Here is a 21,513-nt window from a genome sequence, read left to right as displayed (position 1 = left end):
TGGCCAAGCGGCTGACTCGTGGCTTATCAGCTCTAGACACTGCGATGCAAACTCGAGATGCTGGCATTGTAGCACCATGACACGGCTCCATCAGTTTGCAGATGATCGCATCAGGGTTGGCATCAAACGGAGCTCAACAGAGACCTGCGCCTGAATCAACGAAACGGCAGGGCCCGCCGGGAAAGGACAGTAATCCCGAGACCCTGGACAGGCCGTTATGCGCATGCCGTAGCCTCGGGGAACCGTAAAGAGAGATGAGAGCAATCTGCAGGCGATATAAGACCTGCTGTTAACGTCGAAATATCCGCTATCTGTGATTATTTTTGGACCTCAGCAATCCTCGACGAGGCTAAATGCAAGGTCTAGTCCTGGGCTTCTCGCGTTGCCTTGTCGGTTGGATTTATATTTTCCGCGCCGGGGGCCAATCACGACCCACTCGAAAAGCTGGGCGGATCCGACACTTTTGTACAGGATGGAAATTTCTCTTTTGCTCGGCCGTAGTGGCTAGTCATTGTACGATCCGGATGACCTGCCCCGAGGGAGGAAGAAGAAACGCTCATGCAGGACCCGGCCTCGAGTCATGCCCCCTGCGTCGTGATCTCGGTTCAGGCCGCAGAGAGCAGAGTGAACATGTGCGGACAAGGTTCACTGGCGAGCACGTTGCGTCCCTGCACTTCCCAGGTGACGGGACATGTGCAATGCCTTGTGGCTGCAGATCGCAAGTATTGAAGTCATTAGACAATTACAAATTGAGATGATGAGGGTTAGGGAGGACGAGTATACAATGCTGGTGGCAGGATGCGCTATTCCCAGCTAGTGCAGAGGTATACACACCCACCTCTGCCCTAGACGCGGCATCGATCTTCACGGCAGTCGGCTCAGCTTACCGCTATTCCGCGTTGGGGTCAAGCATCACCGGTGAATATGGCCTTCGTCCGTGGTGCAGCATCACAAGTTTGCCCTGCCGCAGTCGCCGTTCCACCTTCTACATGCGAAAGAGCGGTTGGGTAGCCGTCATGGGGCAGTCGGCACACTAACGCTGGTGCCGTGGCTCACACACCTGGCAGCAGCAGCATGGAAGGCCTCATCTTGCCAGCATCGTCGACTTGTCATGACATGCTTGGCTGGCTGCGATTACTTTGTGAGCTTCGGCCCCGCATCGTCAATGCTGCGCACACTCCAATAAGACGAGCAATATCGGTGGTCATGCCGTCGTCGCTCGGGCAGTTTACGGGCAGATCGTCAACAGCGCCAGCGTGCGATCGATATACCCACCGGAGTATTTTGCGTGTGCTATCCCAATGCGACACGGCCCACGCCTATAACGGATGCATGATATACCACTGGCTTAGTCTGACCGTGGGCACTATGTGTACGCTTTGCTCCCAGCACTCGACGCCACGGCGAGGCACACCACCTCGGGCGGCTGGAACACTGGACCGCCCGGCCATGTTCTGCAGGTCGAGGGGATCGTCTCAAATGCACCGAGTCCGCTGTTTGACCTGTCCTGCACACGGCGCTGGGCATGCAGAAGAAGGTACCAAGCGTGTGCGCCACATCCCGACCTCGACATGCTCCAGAGACTGTACAGAAGACTATCCAGCAGCTACTACGGGGACCAGGTGCCACGGATGCAGCTTACCGTCGCTTGCACGTTCTGAACCAGAGCACATTGCATCTGCCAGATCCATCACCCGCGCCATACAAGCTTACAGCGCCAGCGCCATGCCACTAGACGTAGCGTGTCGCATGACGAAGCAGGACACCCCACAGCGTCGATTGTTCAAGGGGATTATGACGAGTTGCTTTTCGGGAAAAGAGCGACTGCTTCCAATGCATCGACGGGAAACTCCACACGCAGGCGCGGCCCTGTCAGCCATATCCGAGTGTCGATCGTGGCATCGGATGTGTGTCCAATTTTTTGTTAGTCGCGATAGAGTTTGCGCCAGCGGAGTGCGTCATCAGCGCGCAGTGGTGCTTTTGCAGCTCGCGACAGCAAGACCCTGAGCAAGCTTTCCCCGGCAGTCCATGCAGCGCAGCCGCTACGAGGCGAGATGTTCCGCTGCGACCGTCGGTCGGTGCGAAAAGGCCTGCGAGGCGATCAATGCAAGCGGTTGGTCTGAAGGGTCCGGAAGCGCAACTGACAGTGACAAGCGTCTTGATAGTGCACCACAACCGCGGGCCTGTCAGTGGGAGCCACACCTGTCGGCCTGCTCACCTCACGGCGGCCAGTGGCAGGGCTCGCGTGGGTGAATATAACTGCCTTCCTGTAGGGCCCCTAGCTGGCCGTCAATTCTCCTCTCGTGGGCGCCGTGGCTGCCGGACGCAGCCAAAAAGGCAATTACTGGGTCGCACATAAGCGCACGCCGAGGATTAAGGGCGCCGACTTATGCTATGCTTCAATTGAAAGTTTGCCTGGGCGGCTGCAAAACAATGGTGCATAGCGCGCAGAAGCGCGACCATATCTCGTTAGCACACCCCGGTTCGAGGACGGTGCGGAAGACAGGGGGTTGAGCGGCCTCTGACAAGGCTCCCCAACCCGCACCGCCCATGCACGCAGACAGCTGGCGGCCGTGCATATGTGATTCCGCGGGTGCATCGACCGACTGGGAAACCGGCCTAGCAGAAATGTCGAAGAACCATCAGCCGAACGAGGGAAGCATGTAGCAGTCCCCGAGACGCACCCTTCCCTGCTCCCGTTGCCCGGAACTCATCGTGGCCCCCTTCTCCTGGATGGCCCGCCTGCACGACTTGACAGGGATGTAGCAAAGATCTGTGAGTAGAATCTCCATAACCGATTGTGGTTATTACTGGGGAATGTCCGCCGAGTCGACTTCTGTTCTGGTCCACGACGAGTCGCCATTCCACTCCCTCATTGGTCCCACCCCATACAACACCACCACCTCGCCGCTTCTCTTTCTCGCCGCCCCATTGCCTGCCGCTGCCGTCGACACAAGGCCGACACTGGTCCGACACCGTCTCCATTCTGACGCCGAGTTAACCAGACACATCGCTGTTGTCGACCCCATTCGCCCACTATCAAAAGGTATTTCCATGTACTCTCTTTTGCCTCTCAGCCCGTGTCTTCCTTCAAACTCTTCATGGCCCACAATGCCGCCACCCTGTATTGAATCTTGTTTGGACATGAGCATTTATCGATTCGGCGACTGTCCAACCATAAGGGAATGCCCTGCCTCTGGTCATTGTCTTGATCTTCTCCTCGCTTGTGCACTAGCTTACCTGGGACGCCATGCAGGCCTCATCATACTGCCACACCAACATCTCCCTACCGTGCACTCTTACTTCGCATATCCAAGGGCATCGTGCGAGACAGCCCACTTGTTCGCTCCAGCGTTACCTCTAATCATTGTGCTCTTGCTGCTTACGCGGCGTTTGAGCGCGCGGTGGTCAAACTATGCAGAGCCTGGTGCTACCTGGTCCGACCTCACTCCTTACCACGCCATTCGGGCGGCCTTCAGAACCTGAAGACGGCCTTGCCAAGTTCCGGTCGAAGTTCAGTCCTAACAGGTCTGAGCACCAGGGCTACCCGTCTCCGCCCATGTCAGAATCTCATTCCCCGTCTCGTCGAACAGCACAGCTTGAATCTGCGCGCCTCTCTTACCCTCCGCCGGGATCATCTCAGAGACAGGACAGCCTGACTCAACCGCCGACTCTGCCATCGCTGTACGATCCGCGGTCTACGTCGGGAGCGCATGCTCTTCCCCTACAGCGGCCACTTTACCCTGGAGAGCCCCAGCACAGGGGTCAAGCACTCCACTACCAACCCGGACGTGCTCACGAGCACCAATCCTACCCTCATGCCATTCCGCATAGCTACGGGTATGGCTATCAAAACGCCGGTCTGCCCTCTTATGCTGGAGTCCAGCACGGAGGCCCGATGGTGCAGCAAGGCGCGATGATCGCACCACCACCGTCAAGACCGACGAAGCCAGCCAGACGCACAAAAGCGCACGTTGCGTCAGCTTGTGTTAACTGCAAGAAGGCACATCTCAGCTGCGACGTCCAACGCCCATGTGGCCGTTGCGTCGCTTCTGGAAAGCAGGTTAGTCTTTGCGGCGCGAAGTCAAACTCTGGCGAGTGATCTAACGCATCAAACAGGACACATGCAAAGATGTGCAGCATAAAAAGAGAGGAAGGCCACGATTGAGAGACGATAGAGAGTTCACTAGATCAGACGACGGAAGACCACCTAGCCAGCTCGTAGGAGCGCCACCTACCTCCGAACCTCACGCTCATCAAGCGCCTTACCCAGTATCTCAGCAATATCGACCCTTCGAACCTCAACGAAGTCTGGAGAGTACTGCGCACCAGAAGGAGCTCCATTCCGCTGCGTCTGCGCCCCGGGACGCGCCCAATAGCGTGGGTGACTACAGCGGAGTGCAGGCACCTCCCTACGGTGTGGGACCGAATTTGGCGTACCAAAAGCTGCCTGTCGTTTACCTAAATTTGGACCTGGTGATACAAAAAGCAAACCAGGCTTTCGCGGATCTCGTATCGTTCCTCGGAGACATCAGGGGCAAGCATCTTGGCGAGCTTCTGGAAGCGCGACAGAATGAGAGCATGCAGAAGCTGCGAAACGACTTGCGCGATGAGCGCGACGAACGTGAGCCGACGTACATGGCGCCCATCACCCCGGTCGGACAAGATCCCATGCGCGCTGTGATGGAGTCGGTCCAAGATCAGGACATTGACCATGTCACCCAGGGGTACACGAACCGGCCCATGTACCTCAGCTTTCGTCTGCCGGCTAGTGGACAGTACCAGTCGCTGTCTGTCCAAATTCGGCTTGCCAGGACGTCTCTGTACTTCGTAACGCTTGTCGTGTGCTCACCACCAAGACACGCGGGACCGACTCTGTTAACGCAGCAGTTAGCGCCCTCAACATCACGACATACCTCTCAGGCCATGTCCGCACCGACAGCAGTCTCGCAATTCACACCGCATCAAGAGCGTCGAACCTCAACGACAAGCTCTGGACCAAACTCGCCCTTCATCAACATCTCCTCCATCCGCACGTCCCTCCCCACATTCAGTCCAAGCTCTTACAAGAGCAGCCCTTCGTACGGCTACTCTCCCACCGCAGGCCCAGAATCAGGCTACTTCCCGACCTACCAAGTCCCGCCGCAACCCACCAGCAGCGCATACCCCTCGCCATACGCACAACCCGCGCGCCCCCCAGCAGCAACATCCGAACCTCTCCGCGAGCTCAACCGGCCTCCCCGTCTCGAAGGCCTGCATCTCCCGCCCATTCGAACAGGACCCGCGCCGCTTGGTTCCCCGCTCCACGTCGAAACCAGCGCTGCGGAACGCGAGCGTGTGCGAACGCACGACTCACCGTCCAGTAGCGCCGAGCAGCGGAGGCCCGAGTCGCCTGACATGGGCAAGCGGCGGCGGTTGAATATACATGAGGTGCTCGACTAGACCAGACAAGTCAAGTCGTCAAAGCCAGGAGGAGGTCGATTGATTGACGTTGCAATGCGCTCACGTTCCTGAGACGCGTCGGCCGGTGTGAGGAAGATTAGAATTGGGGACGTGCAGCGGGGTCATTGCGGTTCGCGCGAAAAGAAGGGATCATGCGTGTTCCAGCAGGCTGGCCGTGGCTCGTGGCTGGCGGTAGAAGTGCGGAGGGTACCGACAGTCGGGTTCCCTTGTCTGACTTGAAACTGAAACTCGGCGCTTTGCGAAGCGGAGGCGGGAATGGCGCATGTTGCACACGGACGGGACGACGACATGGATCTGATCTCATACGACAATTCTTTCCTCACGATATCTTACTTGTCGCTTCTTGAGTTGCATTTGCTTGCGGTAGTCGTTGTTTGCTGTCCTTGCATTTTGGGGCGTTGGTTACCCACTCGTGTTGTTTTTCTTCTGCGATGTTTTGTCGTAACAAGCCATATTTTGGGATTTTGCCCATTCGTCATCTCTTGCATATGACAGCACGCTCATCGTCCTGCTCTTTCTATCGATATCACTGCTCTTGTCTTTGTCGCGATTAGCATTGTTTGACGTGCGTACGTTACTGTTTGGCTCTGGCTTCTGCTTCTGTTCTGGTTATACGTCGCATATTCGTCATCGCTACGGCATGGGTGGCTTGGAAACCTGGTTTGGTCTTGACAGCGTTGTTGTGCGTGTTGTCGTCTTCTCTCTTCGTACGCGTTGCTTTTGTGGGAGGGTCTTTGCGGTTCTTATCCAAGTACTCGTCGTACGGTGCGTTCACGTCTTGTACCACTGTTGATCCGTGCCCTCGCGTTGGTGTTTCATCGTCAACCCGGGACTGGGTTCTGAGTCGCTTCCCCGCCTCATTTGTATAGTAAACGCGTTTACGCGCGAGTTGGATGTCCATGGGTGAGAGTAGTGCGTTCGGTCGTCGTTTCCTTGATGGGCGGCGAAGCAGCGACGGGGGCCAATTTGGGTCCTTGGGCAAGACATGGATTCGCGTGAAAGACTAGAAGGAGCGGAAGACAGAACAACGTCTCAGCCGCCAGACCACCACTATATCTATACCACCCACCTGTCGGATGTCTGAACCGACGACAAACACCACGGGAGATTACAAGGACAACAACAGTCACGTATGGTTCAAACTACATTTCTATTCTTGGTCCACCTCATCACCATCCACCGCCGAGGTACCACGCTCTCTTTCGACAAGAGAGGCCCGGATACAAGTCCGGAAGTATATATGTGAACCTGTACATACCACGCATTTACGAGCGAAAGCAGTTTGGCTACAAGCTCTAAAGATAGTTATAGTTATGGGGGGAGTGGGGGTTTTTCGGTTGGGAAAGTATTGGCTGCTAGGCCAGGTGGAGGATATACCCGCATTTGGTTTCTCGAATGTTGCAGAGGATTGGATGGACACTTGGAGATAGATAGCGCAGAATTTGCTGGCTATTATGAGGTTCTTGTTTGTATCATATAGTTTTGGAATAGGCATGAGAGAGAATATGAAGGATCTTTGAGTCCTTCCTTCACCCTATTCTCCGTGTCCAGAGTACCCGATCAGAGTGCGATGTGAAATGAGGTTGTCCAGAGCATGTAGATCTACGGCCCGTGGCGCTTGTAGTGCTATCCGCCTCGATATGTGAAACAGCTACTGCAGTTTGGCGAAACCTTAATGCTGGCAACGAACACGCTGTTCGCGCATTCCAACCTACCAGGCGAGGCGGAACGCGAGATAGGGTGACAGCCGAGATGAGGATGTTGGGGGCGAGACTCATTCAATATGACGTGCAGAGGTTGAGGTGAATAGTGCAAGGTGTTTATTGTGTATGCAGTGGTAAGAACAAATGGGTATCTTGGTTATGAAAGTATGGTTCATGGGTGCCGGCTGCTGACCTTCGAGATAACCGGGCGCAGGCGACAGAGCGCTGGATTCCGGGCATCTGTGATTGCTACCGCCTCTGGTACTGCGACTCTTGTATGTGGGATACAGAGGAGACACTGGAGGTGCTCATCCCAGAGCCTTGACCTTCTTCTTCTTCTTCTTTGTGCCATCAGCAGCCTCTGGTTTCTTTCCCTGTGCAAACTCCCTCCAGCTGTTGATGCGCGTATCCCTGGTCTTCTCCCAAGCTTCATCTTGCTCCCTCTTCCTCTTGCGCTCCTTGATCTCCTCATCTTCCTTCCTCTGTGCACGACCCTCTTCTCTCATGGCAGCCTTCTGTTGCCTTTGCTTCCTCATCTCGTTGTCTCGAATGACCCAGATGACCTTTTGCCTCCACTCCTTCGCAAACTCCTCACCACGTGTCTCTTCATCGTCGGCTGTGAGCTTCTTCTCCCGCATGAGCAGCATGCGCGCGTCGGCAATGTTCTCATCTAGCTCGGCGCGCAGCTTCTCGTCGAGGAGGACGGTCTGGGCTTTCTTGAGGCGGTCGAAGGCATCGGGGGCGAGCTCGTTCTTGGTCTTGTCGGGATGGATGAGGAGGGATTTGGCGCGGTAGACTTTCTTGATGTCGGATTCGGGGACACCGGGTTGCAGGCCGAGGACGGCGTAGGCGTCGAGACTGAAGACGCCGCGGATGCCTGGAGTTGTTAGTTAAGCCACTACTTAGTAAGATGTGAATACAGGTTTCACCTACGGTCTATCTCAGCGTCCTTGTCAAGTTCCTTGCCGAGACCTGCGAGCTGGGCATCGATATCATCGTCCGCCATGGTGGGTTGTAGACGCGTTGTTTGGAGCCGAGTGTGTTTAACGTGGTGTGAAGTCGATTGGAGGTGGGAAAATGAACAAACCGAATTGTGCACGTCACACTAAGCTCTGTCGGGTGGTAATGGAGAGTGAAAGTGAAAGTGAAAGCAGTGTCTCGCGATTCCAATGGCGCGTGAATCCCCGCGGCGAAGCGCACGGGCCCACCGAGGCCGAAAGTTCTCCACCAAAAAGTTCTCTCGCGATGCGCCAGTCGACATCAACACCGAAGTAAGCCGAAGACTCGATATCGCGCCGACATGGTCGCATCTGGAATCACTGGTCATACGCGGCCTTTCAAGCCCAAAAAGAGGGAGAATATCCAGAAGAGGAAGCGCGACGATGTGGACGTGGAGAAGCTGGAGCAGGCCGTCCAGCAGCTGGTATGAACGCGCCGATATACAGGAGACATGGAGCGCAATGAGCTGACTGTACATGCAGGACCCCAAGCATGGCAAATACAAAGACTTCACCGACCTCCCGCTTTCCGACCCGACCAAGCAAGGCCTCAAGTCGTCGCATTTCGCCGTTATGACCGACGTCCAAGCCAAAGCCATACCTTTAGCTCTACTGGGACACGATATCCTCGGGGCTGCGAAGACGGGCAGCGGAAAGACACTCTCCTTCATCATCCCCGTCCTAGAGAATCTGTACCGCCTGCAGCACATTGGCCCCGATGCCGGCTTGGGCGCCTTGATCCTGTCCCCAACTCGAGAACTCGCCATCCAGATATTCGACGTCCTGCGCAAGATCGGACGACATGGACACATGTTTGCGGCGGGTCTGCTCATTGGAGGAAAGAGCTTACAGGACGAGAGGGAGGCTCTGACCAAGATGAACATAGTCGTCGCAACACCCGGTCGCATGTTGCAGCACTTGTCGCAAACAGCAGCCTTTAGTGTGGACGACCTGAAGATGCTGGTGCTGGACGAAGCGGACCGAATCCTTGACATGGGCTTCCAGCGCGACGTGGACGCAATCGTGGAATATCTTCCCAAGGAAAGACAGACGTTGCTCTTCTCGGCTACCCAATCAAAGAAGGTGTCCGACCTTGCGCGCTTGAGCCTCCAAGACCCGGAATACGTATCTGTACACGCCGAAGACAAGAGCGCAACTCCAAAGGGCCTCACGCAAAACTACATCGTCTGCCCCATCGAAGAGAAGCTGGACACCCTCTGGAGTTTCATACAAGCGAGCAAGAAGTCAAAGATTCTTTGCTTCTTCTCATCTGCAAAGACTGTTCGATTCGTCTACGAGTCTTTCCGTCATATGCAGCCCGGTATACCACTCCTTCACATCCACGGCCGTCAAAAGCAGGGAGCTCGACTTGACACAACAGCAAAGTTCTCCGCGGCGAAACATTCCTGCCTGTTTGCTACAGACGTCGCAGCCCGAGGACTGGATTTCCCAGCAGTTGACTTCGTGATACAGGTCGACTGCCCCGACGATGTCGATACCTACATCCACCGCGTCGGCCGAACAGCACGATACAACCGGGAGGGACGGGGAGTGCTATTCTTGGCACCAAGTGAAGAGGAGGGTATGCTGAAGCGTCTGGAGGCTAAGAGAGTACCCGTCGAGATGATCAACGTGCGCCAGAAGAAGCGTCAGTCAATCAAGGACCAGCTACAGAACATGTGCTTCCAGGATCCAGCTCTGAAGTATCTCGGCCAAAAGGCCTTCATGACGCACGTCAAGTCGATATATCTACAGAAAGACAAGGAAGTCTTCAAGCTCAAAGAGTACAATCTGGAAGCATACGCCTCTAGCTTGGGTCTGCCAGGAGCGCCAAAGATCAAGTTCTTGAAGGATGACAACAGCAGACAGAAGAAGCAAGCATCAAGACAGATGATCGAGGTTTCGGACTCCTCTGACGCTGAAGAGACGGCCAAGGCAGACAAACCTGTGCGAACCAAATACGACCGCATGTTCGAGCGCAAGAACCAGGATGTTCTGGGAGAACATTACCGGAAGTTGGTCAGGGATGGGGATGACGAAGGCCCAGCGGACGAGTTCAGTGGTGCTGGAGCGACTAACAACACGGCCGACGACGATTTCATGGCCGTCAAACGACGAATTCCAGCGGACGACGATGCCGGCGATGTTGACGCTGAGAAGGCTCCCGAAGTTCCGCCCGGTGGTCGCCTTGTTCACATTGCTGGTGCATCCCAACCCATCGTTGTCGACAGCAACCGCCGCGAGAAACTCCTACAATCCAAGAAGAAGCTCACCAAGCTCATGGACAAGGGAAAGAAACTTGTCTACGACGACGACGGCAACCCGCACGAAATCTACGAGCTCGAAGACGAAGAGCAATGGCGCGCCCAGGGCCTACCAGAAGAGCAACGCCAGAAGTTCATCGAAGCCACACGAGAAGTCGTTGAAGCCGCCGATGTCGAAGACAAAGCAACCGCAAAGGCGAAGAGGAAGGAGAAGATGCTCAAACGCAAAGAAAGAGAGCGTGCTAAGCAAGCTGGTGAAGCTGGTGACGATAGTGACGATGCGGGTGTCGAGCTTCCCGATCCCGGTGAGGATCTTCTTGCGAACTTCAGGGCGGACGCAGAATACAGTGACGAGGAAGATCAAGATCAAGAAGAGCAGCCGAAGAAGCAGAAGAAATGGTTCCAGTCTGATTCTGAGGATGAGGAGAAGACTGAGAAGAGGAGGAAGAAGAAGGCCAAGGCGGCGCATAGAGTGGAGGAGCCGGAGACGCTGGAGGATATGGAGGCGCTTGCTGCGGGCTTGCTGGACTAGCTGTCTTGCATTGACGTGTAGATGTTTTTATAATGCCATACGATTATCAAGTTCTTAACAAAGCCTTGTTCCACAATTCTTACGACTTTCCACAAGTGTTACGATTCTGCGACCTTTAAAACTCAACTATCACGACTACAAGACGTCCAACCGGTCGACCCATCCTTTCGCGCAGGACCGACGCTTGCTTACCGAAACTCGTACCCGGTCGTTAGCAGGGGTGGCTTACCATGCAGTTGGTATTGCCGGTATACAACCTCGCATGCACTGTATAGTGCTGGACCGGTAGGCTAAATACATACTTGTTGAGCCTCTTCAACCCGTCTCCCGGTTACGATACGAGGCTTTATATGACGTGTAAATGAAAACGCATTGGTGGGTTTCTATCTTGGGAATGTGGTGGTGCGAGGGAATATCTGGGAATACATCTCGTATTCCTTGTAGACGGTGGGTGTAAGAGTAGCATGGGGGCATATATTATATACAGGCCTGCGTTCCTGGGTTCTCTGTCTCTTCGACCGATGGTAAGGCATTGGATACAAAACAAAATCTTATAACAGCCCCGTGTGGTGTTAGTCTACTTCCACTCCGTCTCTTCTGCTATTCTAACGAACGTCCCTCACGATGCATCTTCCCACCCCTCTCCTCATCGCTTTATCCTCCCTCCTCAACATCACGACCAGTACTCCAATACTCCCCCGCGCCGCCCCCATCGGCACACCCCACAACATCTACCTCAGCACCTGCACAACCCGCTCCCTCCTCTCAGACTCCACCCTCTCCTCCGCCATCCTCTACACCGGCCCCGCCTCCAGCACCTCCCCCACGGACATCGGCACCGTCTCTTCTTCACGCGCTATCCAATGGGCCGGCTTCACACGGCGTGTCGATCTCGAATCCGGGGTGTTTGAGTCGAAGATCAGCCAGAGTGCTGATACTTTTGCGAAGAGTGAGCTTGCGGGGTCGGCAACGTTGAGCGGCGGGAATGGGGGAAAAGAGGAGTTTGTGTGCTTTAGGGATGGAGTGAGTGCGTTTCGGTTTGGAAGTGGGGTTGTGGGGGATAGTGGGGAGACGACGGTTTGTGTGGCGGAGTTTTGGTGTGCGAGTGTGGGCGTTTAGGATGGCAAAGTCAAGGAGGTCTATGGTATTGGGTTGGCTGTTTGGATGTATACTGAGATGTAGTCTTTAGAAGCAGGGCTTGCTTGGCTTGGACAATGTGCTTTGAACCTGCCAGACGTCTTGTCCTTCTTAACAAGTAGTAATGTTTGAAATGGTTAGCAACCCGCCACTTCTGCCCACAACCTTGCGGTATTTTAACCACCATGAAGCATCATCCATGAGGTCTTGGTACATAAGAAAAAAGTTTTACCTTTAATTCACAGACTTCATACAGGCAAAAAACGTCAAAAACATACAACAGCACGAAGCTACTAGCCAGCCGGTCAAAGGCTTAACGTGTGGAGAGCGAACGGGATCCGGTGTTTATCCTTGGCCTGTGGTCGTATGTGGAAGAAATGGCCAAATTTGTCGTATCCAATGTTGGAGGTTGCAGAATCTGACACGAACGGTGGAAGAGTGACTCGGGATGCCACAATATGCTGGTAATTAGCCCTACAACACCGGCGATGGCCAGAATTTGTGTACCATCTTGCTGCACACACGCTGTCACATCTTGACAAGTAGGTGGCTTTTAAGATAATGTAGTCTTGTACTATACTAAAACCTTGCAGAACCAATACGAATTGTAACCACGCCTGGTGACAAAGAGAGGTTGGCTTACGTGAGACAGCCATGACATGACAGCCAAGTTGCATCGTGACATCCAGCGCGAACAAGCTCTTGAACTTTACTTGTCGAGGTTCTTACACAATCCATTCAACGGTATAGCACGGCGCCTGGAGTTCTCGACCTGCATGAGACTGCCCAATCAAGCCTTGAGCCCACCACACTTGCAGTGCATCAGAGTGTGCATCGTCACCGCCGTCCAGCACAAGATGTCGTGCTGCAACACACCGCATGGCGCCTGCCCATACATATCCAGGCACTTGAAGGCGCAAGAGCTGCCGAGCATCCCACCACACTTCACAGCTTCTCGTGTGTGAATAAGCACCGACGAACGTCAACAGATATACCTATCGCTAAGGTCCTCACATCATCTCGCACATTTCCGAGCAACAGCTATACCTACATACAGAAGTCGCCACGATATCGTCGTCCCGGCATTCTCACCCGCCTAGCACTCGCGCCCATCCCTATCGTCTTCCCTGTCGCACTCTCCATCGCGGACGATCATCATCGCCCGACGATACCATGCCTGAGGACCCGCGCCCATCCTCAGGTGAAGAGAAGAAACAGTCTGGGCCCCCCTATAGTATCAAGGGGCAGCTCTTTGCTATTTCCGGGGCTGGGTCAGGCATCGGACGTGCGACGGCTACACTGCTGGTTGCAAGCGGCGCAAAGGTCGCGCTGGGAGACAAGAATGAAGAAGCAGTGTCGCAGCTTGCGAGGGAGCTTGGGGCGAGTGCGATATGGGCGAAGGTGGACGTTACAGTTAGGGAAGAGGTAGAGCATTGGCTGGCGCATGCGCCGACGAGGTTTGGATTGAAGCAAATCGACGGTATGTCAACGTCCTGTCTTCAAGGCATGAATGTGCCTGGCGAAGTCGACATCTGCATGACTGCTTTGACTGACATAAGCATCATGCAGGCGCAGTAAACCTCGCAGGAATTTCAGGTCGACTCGAAACTGCGGCAAAATTCGACGCCGCCGACTACGAGGCCGTCTTCGCAGTCAACGTCCGAGGCACGTTCAATTGTATGTCAGCCGAGCTGCGCAACATGCGTGTGGCAAGTTCAGGTGTGCCAGGCGGGTCGATCGTGAACGCTGCGTCGATAACAGGGCTTGTCGGCAAGCAAAACTGTTCCGTCTATTGCGCCTCGAAGCATGCCGTCGTTGGGCTCACAAAAGCTGCTGCAAGGGAGCAGGAGCACACTGGAATTCGCATCAACGCCATCGCACCGTAAGTTCTTCTTTCCACCACTCAAAGGAACTCTCTCCGTGTTCTCCTAGGTCGTTCTCGCGCGCGCAATAGTGCCACTGGAGGAGAGCCGGTCGCTGACGTTGACGCTACTTTAGAGGCTTTGTCAACACACCCCTCATGGACGCCCTCGATACAGAACTTGGCTTCCAACTCCCGAACAACGCCGTGCTCGGCCGACGCGCCGAACCTATGGAGATAGCGAAAATAATCCAGTTCCTGCTAAGCAGCGACGCGAGCTACGTTACTGGCTCCGTGTGGCAGGTCGATGGCGGCATGCTGTGTTGAGTTGAGATAAGGGAAAAGAAAGACGTGCAGACGCGAGTTGGTGTTGCAGAAGCGAGAGTGGGTACGAGAAGAGGTCGCTATACACGCTCTGGGGTTAGTTTGGGTTTCTGCGATGGGTGTGGAGTATTCCCACTTTGGGAAGACGACGACGGTGGAAGCGAGGCAAGCTTATGCTTACTTGCCGAGATGTCATACAACTGTCTTTTTCAGCCTTACAAAAAGCAATGTGATCTCCGCCGTTGAGCTGGGTACACATGCCGCAGACCCGTACCAGAGTTGAGAGAGTCGACGTTAATGCGAGTCCCGCACGCATGTGCTATTCTCGGAAAAGGTACCCATGTAGTTGCAATTCGTTTTCCTTAGATACACGAGAGGCGTTGTGGAGTTGGAATTGTCAGCGTTGAATTGCTTTTTGGTTACTATCGATAAAGTCGCGCCGACATTTTCGATGATGGCATGATCAGACAATGCACGTTCGGTTGCGGACTGTTGTTAGACAAGCGGTAGTGCTCTACTTACGCGTCAAGTGCCGCTGCATACCCCTTCTAACAGGGCAGCGATCTGCACCCCAGCCGTGCTGCTTGCGAATCCGCGGCTCGGAAGGCATTGCGCCAACCTTAAGGTTTGTAGATCTCGTCTTCGTGGCAGGTACGGCTAGAAGTAAAAAAGCAAGAAAGCAATGAGTCGATCTCGGAGAGACTGCCTAGTGTCTCGCTGAGTTTCCCTGGCTGGGCAAAGTGCTACTTTCTTGCTTCTTGTCGCCTGAGTGAGGTTGGGGGAGAGGGAGGGTTGGAGCAAAGTTAGACTAGTATCAATGCCGCGGACCCGAACCAAAAGTCGAGCGAAGGCGTTGACCCGGCCCAGAGATCGTGAGCCAAAGTCCATACCACCCCCATACGTGCGGGATGCACCGACGTCGAACCAGTGCTCAATGTGGTTTTCTAATCATCAAATGCCATGACATCGAAATAACGGCATGGGCAGAAAATAGTAGCCTCGAACGCAGTGTTAAATGACTCGTGGTATTTCATTTCACAAGCGCGAAACTCTAAATCAACAGAATAGTTCCCCTGCCAATCACAGGCGACGTCATCTCCCCATGGACCTGAAAACCTTCTCCCGACGAGGATCAGTGGGCAAGGCTTGAATGACGACAGAGTCGAGCTCGCGATTCGATCCGTTCGAGCCAATGCGATCGTGGTACTTCCACTCCGACTCTGTGCTCCGGATGGAGAGCGCATCCGGGGACTTTTGTCTCCTGTCGTTTCCCCGCACGCGATCGGCAAGGTTCTGGGATGCGGAGATGAACCAGGGGAGTCTGCCGGCGGGTTTGACTGGGTTCCTGAGTTAGCGGCTGGTATTTGATGATGGGAAAGTGCGGCGAGATGGGATGCGCGATGTGATGAAACTTACTAGTCCAGTATTCACGATTATCTTCGTCTTCGGGAACGATGTATCCGCCGGATATAAGCTTTGTCAAATAGATCATGCCGTTGAGCGCCGTGTACACCATCAAGCCCGCAATAAGACCGTAGGCTGCGCTGTATCCGAATGGGATGAACATTACGGTTACGAAGGCTGGGACGGCGTCGCCGATGTATCGCCAGTTGATGGAGGAGATTTGTCGCATCATCAGGCAACCGACCTATATTTACGTTAACGCTAGCAATATGGAGGTGGTGCCAGGTGACTTACGAGAACCAAAGTGCTTCCAGTAGCCCATGGTGGGATCGAAGCGAAGATAGGTGCGAAGAACATCGAAATGAGGAAGCAGACACCACAGGTCATGGCAGTCAGTCCTGTTTTCCCGCCCTCTGCAATTCCTGCTCCACTCTCGATGAAGGCAGTGACGGGTGAGCAGCCGAGAAGTGCACCCATGGAGATGCAGAATGCGTCTGTGCAATAGGCTATCGTTGATCGTGGAAAGTCGCCAGTCTCTGCGTCCACCACTCCAGAGAAACGTGCCATGGAATAGAGCGTAGCTGTGCAGTCGATAATGTCAACATATAGGAAAGTGAAAAGAGCGAGTGCGAAATGGCCAGGTGCTGCATTGACGTTCCAGTCCAGGGCGTTCAATGTGCGGTTGATGGGATGGAAGTCCACGACCTTCTTGAAGAACTCGAAGCGGTTATCGCCGACCTCAGTGTAGGGGAAGAAAGTGACTGAAGTGCCTCGTCTGTATGCATGTTAGCCTTCTGAGCTTGACTGAGATGATGAAAAAAGCTCACGGCCATGAAATGATTGACACAAGCAAGATAGCTAGAATCATGGCGCTCTTGACCTTGTATGTCATCAAGTAGGCTGTCAAGATACCACCGCCAAGGATGCCTAGCCACATCTGCCAGACATGTTAGCAATATTTGATGAGCCGGCATCATATGACCTACAGTGGGTGAAGTCATCTTGTGACTTATGCATGAGCCAAACTCATCCTTGTATTGATCAGGACACCCCGCGATATCAAGTGGGGTACTCTTTGAGCCCGCAATGGCACCAATGCCCGCGTTGTTGCTCAGTCCGACTTCTGCAAGAAAGAGTCCTATACCACATGCCGCGGCGATCTTGAGCGATACTGGTATGATCTTGACGAGCCATTGTCGCATGCCAATCAAGGACAAGAAGATGAATATGAAGCCCTCTGCAAAGACAGCAGTGAGCGCAAGGTTGTAGGAGATGAGGCCTTGGCCATGGAAGCCGACGATCTGGTAGGCGAAGTATGCGTTGAGGCCCATACCCGGTGCAAGACACACGGGCATGTTGGTGAAGAACCCAAAGAGGAAAGAGCTGAAGCCGGCTACGGCAGCTGTAGCGGTGATGAGGTTGCGGTTCAAATCTGAGCTTGGATCAGCTGAAGTTGTTGAGAGTATAGACGTTTCCTACCCTGCTTGCAAATGAGGTATTCCGTGTTCGTTAAGCACAGAGGGTCTGTGGCATCATTGCACACGCAATTACCGCCTGTATCAGCGAGGATAGTAGCCTAGTCTCGTTAGTATTTTGCGAGACATAATCCTTCGAGAGCGTTACATTGACCGCGATGATGTATGCCATTGTGAAGAAGGACGTAAGTCCTGCCCGCACTTCGGTGGTGAACTTCGTATGCAGGATCTCATCTTTCTGTGAAAACAGTCAGTCATGTTTGAGATATTACTACAACTGTCCAACATACATGCCCACAACCAGAGAGACGGAATATCCTGCCGAAAGTCGACCGGCCGACGTAGATGTTGAACGAGTGGATTGAGGAACGTATGGACTCCATGTTGCAGACGTGAAGTTGGCCGCCAGTTGGGGGTTTCAATCTCCAGTATAAGAGATGCAGTGATCGGCAGCAGATAGCCCTGCGTTGACTATATTTGTGTCACGCACGTCCGGTATAAGCAAACATGAACGATTCGGAACGAAAAGGTATATGGTATTGATCAATCGCCAATGCGATCGCTTAAGGTGGGGCCATAAGCAAAGGGCCTTCCAGAAATGCAATGAAAAGTATCGACGACAGGGCGAGCTGGCTATACATCACACTCGAGGCGATGTGATATCAACCGTAAGGGATGGGTGGGAACGACGAGGGTAGGCATGCGGCGCGGCAGGGAAAAAAGCACGATCTAAGAAGCTTTTGGACGGAGTGACGGCATGACAACCTAGGACGGCCGCCGCAAGCGTAGTACAAGTGAATTGAACGGCGGCAGGAGCGTTGTCATGCAGCTGAAGCGGAGACTCGTGCAGCGTGCTGGAGTGTGGCAGTCTAGGCTCGTACTCTGGTGGCTTGACGGAAGCGAGTCAGGGGCCGGGGAGCCTAGCTAACGCTAGTCAGGCACGCCCGATGTCGATCAGGCTGCATCATGACTGGCCAAAGGGATGATGTCTGGTGCCCCTCCCGCATCTGCAGCAAAATGACGGGGCGACTAAAAGCCTTAGTAGAACCTTGTGCCTCTCCCTTGCCGATTGCTTCTGACAACAGTCACAACACAGACAGCAACTAAGGGCAGATCACTTACAGTTCACGCCGCCCTGGCGGTTCAGCGGCCTTGCAGCTGATTTTGTCCATGGCACCGGTGTCCGCCCTTGTTCCTACGGCACTGATCAGAGGGATCAGCTGTGATCGCCGGCCTAGTTGGGTTTGCAATTCGTAGCCCGCGGGTGCAAGTCAAGGTCGGCGGCATCATATCGGTTATTCAACCTAGCAGCCGTCATGTTGGCATGTGCGAATCGTATCCAGCCACAAGCGGTTCTGCAAAACCTTGGGCGGAGACACCGAAAGTTGGAAAAGTGAGCCCGATAAGCCAGCCAGTCGCAATTGCTGTACAACCCGAGTATTTGCTTTTTCGGGGAAGAACCGAATGGAAGAGGCGTTGCTTTGCACGCTCATACCACGTGTAGGTGTATCTTTCCCCAGCAGTATGGTCAACAACCCGAAAGCTCACGGTGCGCTGAGTGGTTTTGCGCCGTGGAGGAAGCACGGCAGGGCACTAGCGCATGAGTTCGGATTAGGGAAGCCCTGATAGTAGTCCTAAAAAGGTCAATAACGCCACGGTCCGAGTGGTGCGACAGCGTTTCGATGCCGCGGAAACATGGGACCGTTGCGTAACTCGCTTTACGGTTGCGACACCCTCCACCCAGGTACTTGACTACTTTTCCGTCGAGAGGTGCGGCTAGCCTTGAGTGCTGGATAGCCTTCAGTCGATCATTCGCTCCCACCCCTTGAAAGATCGACTTATAGTGGCCCCGCTGCACTCCGCTAGACTCGCCACTGTGATCAAACATGTTCGCAACCGACTTACCACTGGATCAAGAGGCGGAGTCTGTTGGAGCGCGGAGGGAGCGAAAGACCAAAGAGCGATCCATCAGGTCAAACTCCATCCATACTTCACGAACGTCCACTAGTTCCGCAAACTCTGGCTCTACCGACCGTGAGCAATGGTGGTCCTCAGGCCTGAAGAAAGCAAAGAGTATAAAACCCAGGATACTACGACCATCAACCGGACAAACCACGGATTCTCAGAGAACCGCGAAGACCGTGCCAGCCGAGTTGGACTTGACCCGCACGCACAAGCTCAAGGATCCCGCGCTGCACCCTAGCTGGACATACACAGGCACTATTCCTGCGAAACTTCCATCTGGTGATTCTCTGCATCCGCAACAAGATGAAGTACCGGAGCTGGAAGGTGAAAAGTCCTCTCGAAAGACAGACTCCACGAGATCGCGCGTCTCACGTAAGTCATCAAGCATCAGCGTACCACGATCATGTGCTGAAGACATATTCCAGATGACCGAAAGCGCTCGGTGAGGACTCCGCCGGTAGTTGACAGCAGCGATGACGCAACGCAAGCAAGCCGTGTCAGTCCCAGATCTTTTGTTACGAGCAGAACTCGTGCCAGTTCCGAGACCCCTGAAGATAGAAGTGCCCCGCCAATGTCAATGCCAGGAGCGAAGAGGGTTGACAGCGGGTAAGTAATGTTTCCACCAACGTCGGTCTTATGCTTATTGTCTGTAGGTGGCCACAGCCAGCTGAAACCGAAGCAATGCCCAAGGTTGAAGCACTCGAGCTGCATGACAGCTTCCAGGAGAAAGAACACGAAGACGCTAAGCATGTCTCAAAAGCGAGCGGTGGCGCAAATTCCGAAGTCTCCTGCAAGCCTCTCTCGCAATGGCAATGTCTCACTCCACGAGGGGTACCTTCGGAAATACAGTTGCAGTCGCGGTTGACCCCTAAGAAGGTTGCAGTCGCTCAGAATACCACACCGGACCTCGGCCGTTTTACACGATTTATCCGGAGAATGGAGGGAGCCGGTCCCAAAGTCATCCTGGACCGACTGAAGGAAGATTGGCAGTGGAGCACAGGCGGAGACGTTGATGAGGAGGTACGTGTTGTCGTTATAACTCTGCACAGACCTTTGCTAATAGTAGAAACAGTTGGTCCTCGAGAAACAATTGTGGCTGTTGACGGGGTTCCAAATGCAGAATTTGGGTCGGGAACGGACCCTGCCGAAGCCCGAATGTAACACCGGGAGGATCCTTGAACTCTACGGTAATCTCTGTAAGTCCATGTTGTGCCCTTGCGTTACGCTGCTGTGCAATCTCTAACGGTCGATGTCAGCTGAGGTATACCAACTGTCGGCAATGCATCCGTCCCAAACAGTGCACTTCCTCACTACCAAACCCCAGCGACGTGTTCAGTTACCGGGCAACGTATCCTACTTGACAGTGCGCAAGCTTGGTGCTGTTCCACTGCCTTACCCAGAGGACTACTTCTCGCATATAAGAGCATCGACTTTGCCATCGCTGGTACCCTCTGCCATATTACCGGAACTGTTCAGCGAATGTCACAAGCTGCTCGCTACCGGTGGTTTCCTAGAGATCAGGATCATGGATGCTGCCCCGGTACGCAAGACTACCGGCCCATTGATGCGAACCTGGATCGAGGACAGACTCTCCGTCAATCTGGAGCGAGACTTCAGATGCTCAAAGCCATGTTCGCTGGTCCCCAGTTGGCTGACAGCTGCCGGATTCGAGATGCTCGTTCAGGAAGACAACCAGAGCATGACGCTACCGTGCGCTATCGACTCGGATACTGCCAATGTGAACGAAGAGCTTTCCATGATCATCGGCCGGGCCTTCTGGAAGGACATATGGGGTAGCTTCGTAGACGACGCTCAAGACGAACCGAAGTGGTGGTGGGAAGACGAAGAGATCGTTCAAGAATGTGTAAAGCGCCAAACCTTGCTCGAGTGCAGGACGATCTTTGCATACAAGCGATGAGCGCCGTACTTTGTGGCACCGTGGTTGATACAATGTAATAGTACTGAAGGTTTAGCGGGATGGAAATGGCGTTGGTGGAGATATGGGGCGTCTGTACGATAGGATACCCGACGCGTGTTGCTGTCACTACCGCTTACGATTATACCGCCTTTAGACCTGTAGTTAGATAGCGATGCATTTGGTACGCGTACATTGATGGTTGAATGTGCGAGCCGATCAATGGAGCCCTAGACCTCGGGAGTTAATCCCTACCCCGCGCTACCTATATGGGTATTAGCGTCCTTACACGTGACAGCGTGCCTCCTGGGCATTATTGTACCTTGGTAATAATAGTTGTTACTATCATCTTATTCATTCTCATATCGAGTCGCAAAGGATGGAACCTGCTGTGTACCATCAGAAGTCGAAATCCGGTAGCCGCTTTGTTTCGCTCCGCCTCCCCCAACCGTCCGTGCCACGCCCTTCGTTT

General features: G+C 54.1%; 6 protein-coding genes across 6 annotated transcripts; 4 read left to right on the top strand and 2 right to left on the bottom strand.

The window, feature by feature from the left end:
• Window positions 1–3,415: 3,415 nt before the first annotated feature.
• J4E79_005040 (uncharacterized protein) lies at window positions 3,416–5,442 on the top strand (the record flags this gene model as incomplete). Its single annotated transcript, XM_049353919.1, has 2 exons — window positions 3,416–4,063; window positions 4,120–5,442. The coding sequence occupies 2 exons, from the start codon at window positions 3,416–3,418 to the stop codon at window positions 5,440–5,442; spliced, it is 1,971 nt and encodes a 656-aa protein (XP_049211539.1).
• A 2,032-nt stretch (window positions 5,443–7,474) lies between these two features.
• Window positions 7,475–8,172, bottom strand: J4E79_005039 (uncharacterized protein; the record flags this gene model as incomplete). The annotated part of the gene is made up of 2 exons (XM_049353918.1): window positions 7,475–8,043; window positions 8,100–8,172. 2 exons carry the CDS (start codon window positions 8,170–8,172, stop codon window positions 7,475–7,477), a joined length of 642 nt encoding a protein of 213 aa, XP_049211538.1.
• A 294-nt stretch (window positions 8,173–8,466) lies between these two features.
• DBP4 (ATP-dependent RNA helicase dbp4) lies at window positions 8,467–10,960 on the top strand (the record flags this gene model as incomplete). The annotated part of the gene is made up of 2 exons (XM_049353917.1): window positions 8,467–8,589; window positions 8,648–10,960. 2 exons carry the CDS (start codon window positions 8,467–8,469, stop codon window positions 10,958–10,960), a joined length of 2,436 nt encoding a protein of 811 aa, XP_049211537.1.
• Window positions 10,961–13,270: 2,310 nt separating this feature from the next.
• Window positions 13,271–14,285, top strand: J4E79_005037 (uncharacterized protein; the record flags this gene model as incomplete). The annotated part of the gene is made up of 3 exons (XM_049353916.1): window positions 13,271–13,577; window positions 13,667–13,979; window positions 14,096–14,285. The coding sequence occupies 3 exons, from the start codon at window positions 13,271–13,273 to the stop codon at window positions 14,283–14,285; spliced, it is 810 nt and encodes a 269-aa protein (XP_049211536.1).
• A 1,089-nt stretch (window positions 14,286–15,374) lies between these two features.
• J4E79_005036 (uncharacterized protein) lies at window positions 15,375–17,333 on the bottom strand (the record flags this gene model as incomplete). The annotated part of the gene is made up of 7 exons (XM_049353915.1): window positions 15,375–15,619; window positions 15,699–15,930; window positions 15,981–16,461; window positions 16,514–16,623; window positions 16,673–17,118; window positions 17,166–17,262; window positions 17,310–17,333. The coding sequence occupies 7 exons, from the start codon at window positions 17,331–17,333 to the stop codon at window positions 15,375–15,377; spliced, it is 1,635 nt and encodes a 544-aa protein (XP_049211535.1).
• Window positions 17,334–19,047: 1,714 nt separating this feature from the next.
• Window positions 19,048–21,044, top strand: J4E79_005035 (uncharacterized protein; the record flags this gene model as incomplete). Its single annotated transcript, XM_049353914.1, has 5 exons — window positions 19,048–19,498; window positions 19,552–19,732; window positions 19,780–20,146; window positions 20,199–20,322; window positions 20,383–21,044. 5 exons carry the CDS (start codon window positions 19,048–19,050, stop codon window positions 21,042–21,044), a joined length of 1,785 nt encoding a protein of 594 aa, XP_049211534.1.
• Between the last annotated feature and the right edge of the window lie 469 nt (window positions 21,045–21,513).

The sequence above is a fragment of the Alternaria viburni genome (assembly GCF_023758015.1).
Source record: "Alternaria viburni strain BMP 2772 chromosome Unknown scaffold_9, whole genome shotgun sequence".
In the NCBI taxonomy this organism is placed as follows: Eukaryota; Fungi; Ascomycota; class Dothideomycetes; order Pleosporales; family Pleosporaceae; genus Alternaria; species Alternaria viburni.
The sequence above is the reverse complement of the archived record's forward strand: the minus strand, read 5'-3'. Positions and strand labels throughout refer to the sequence as shown.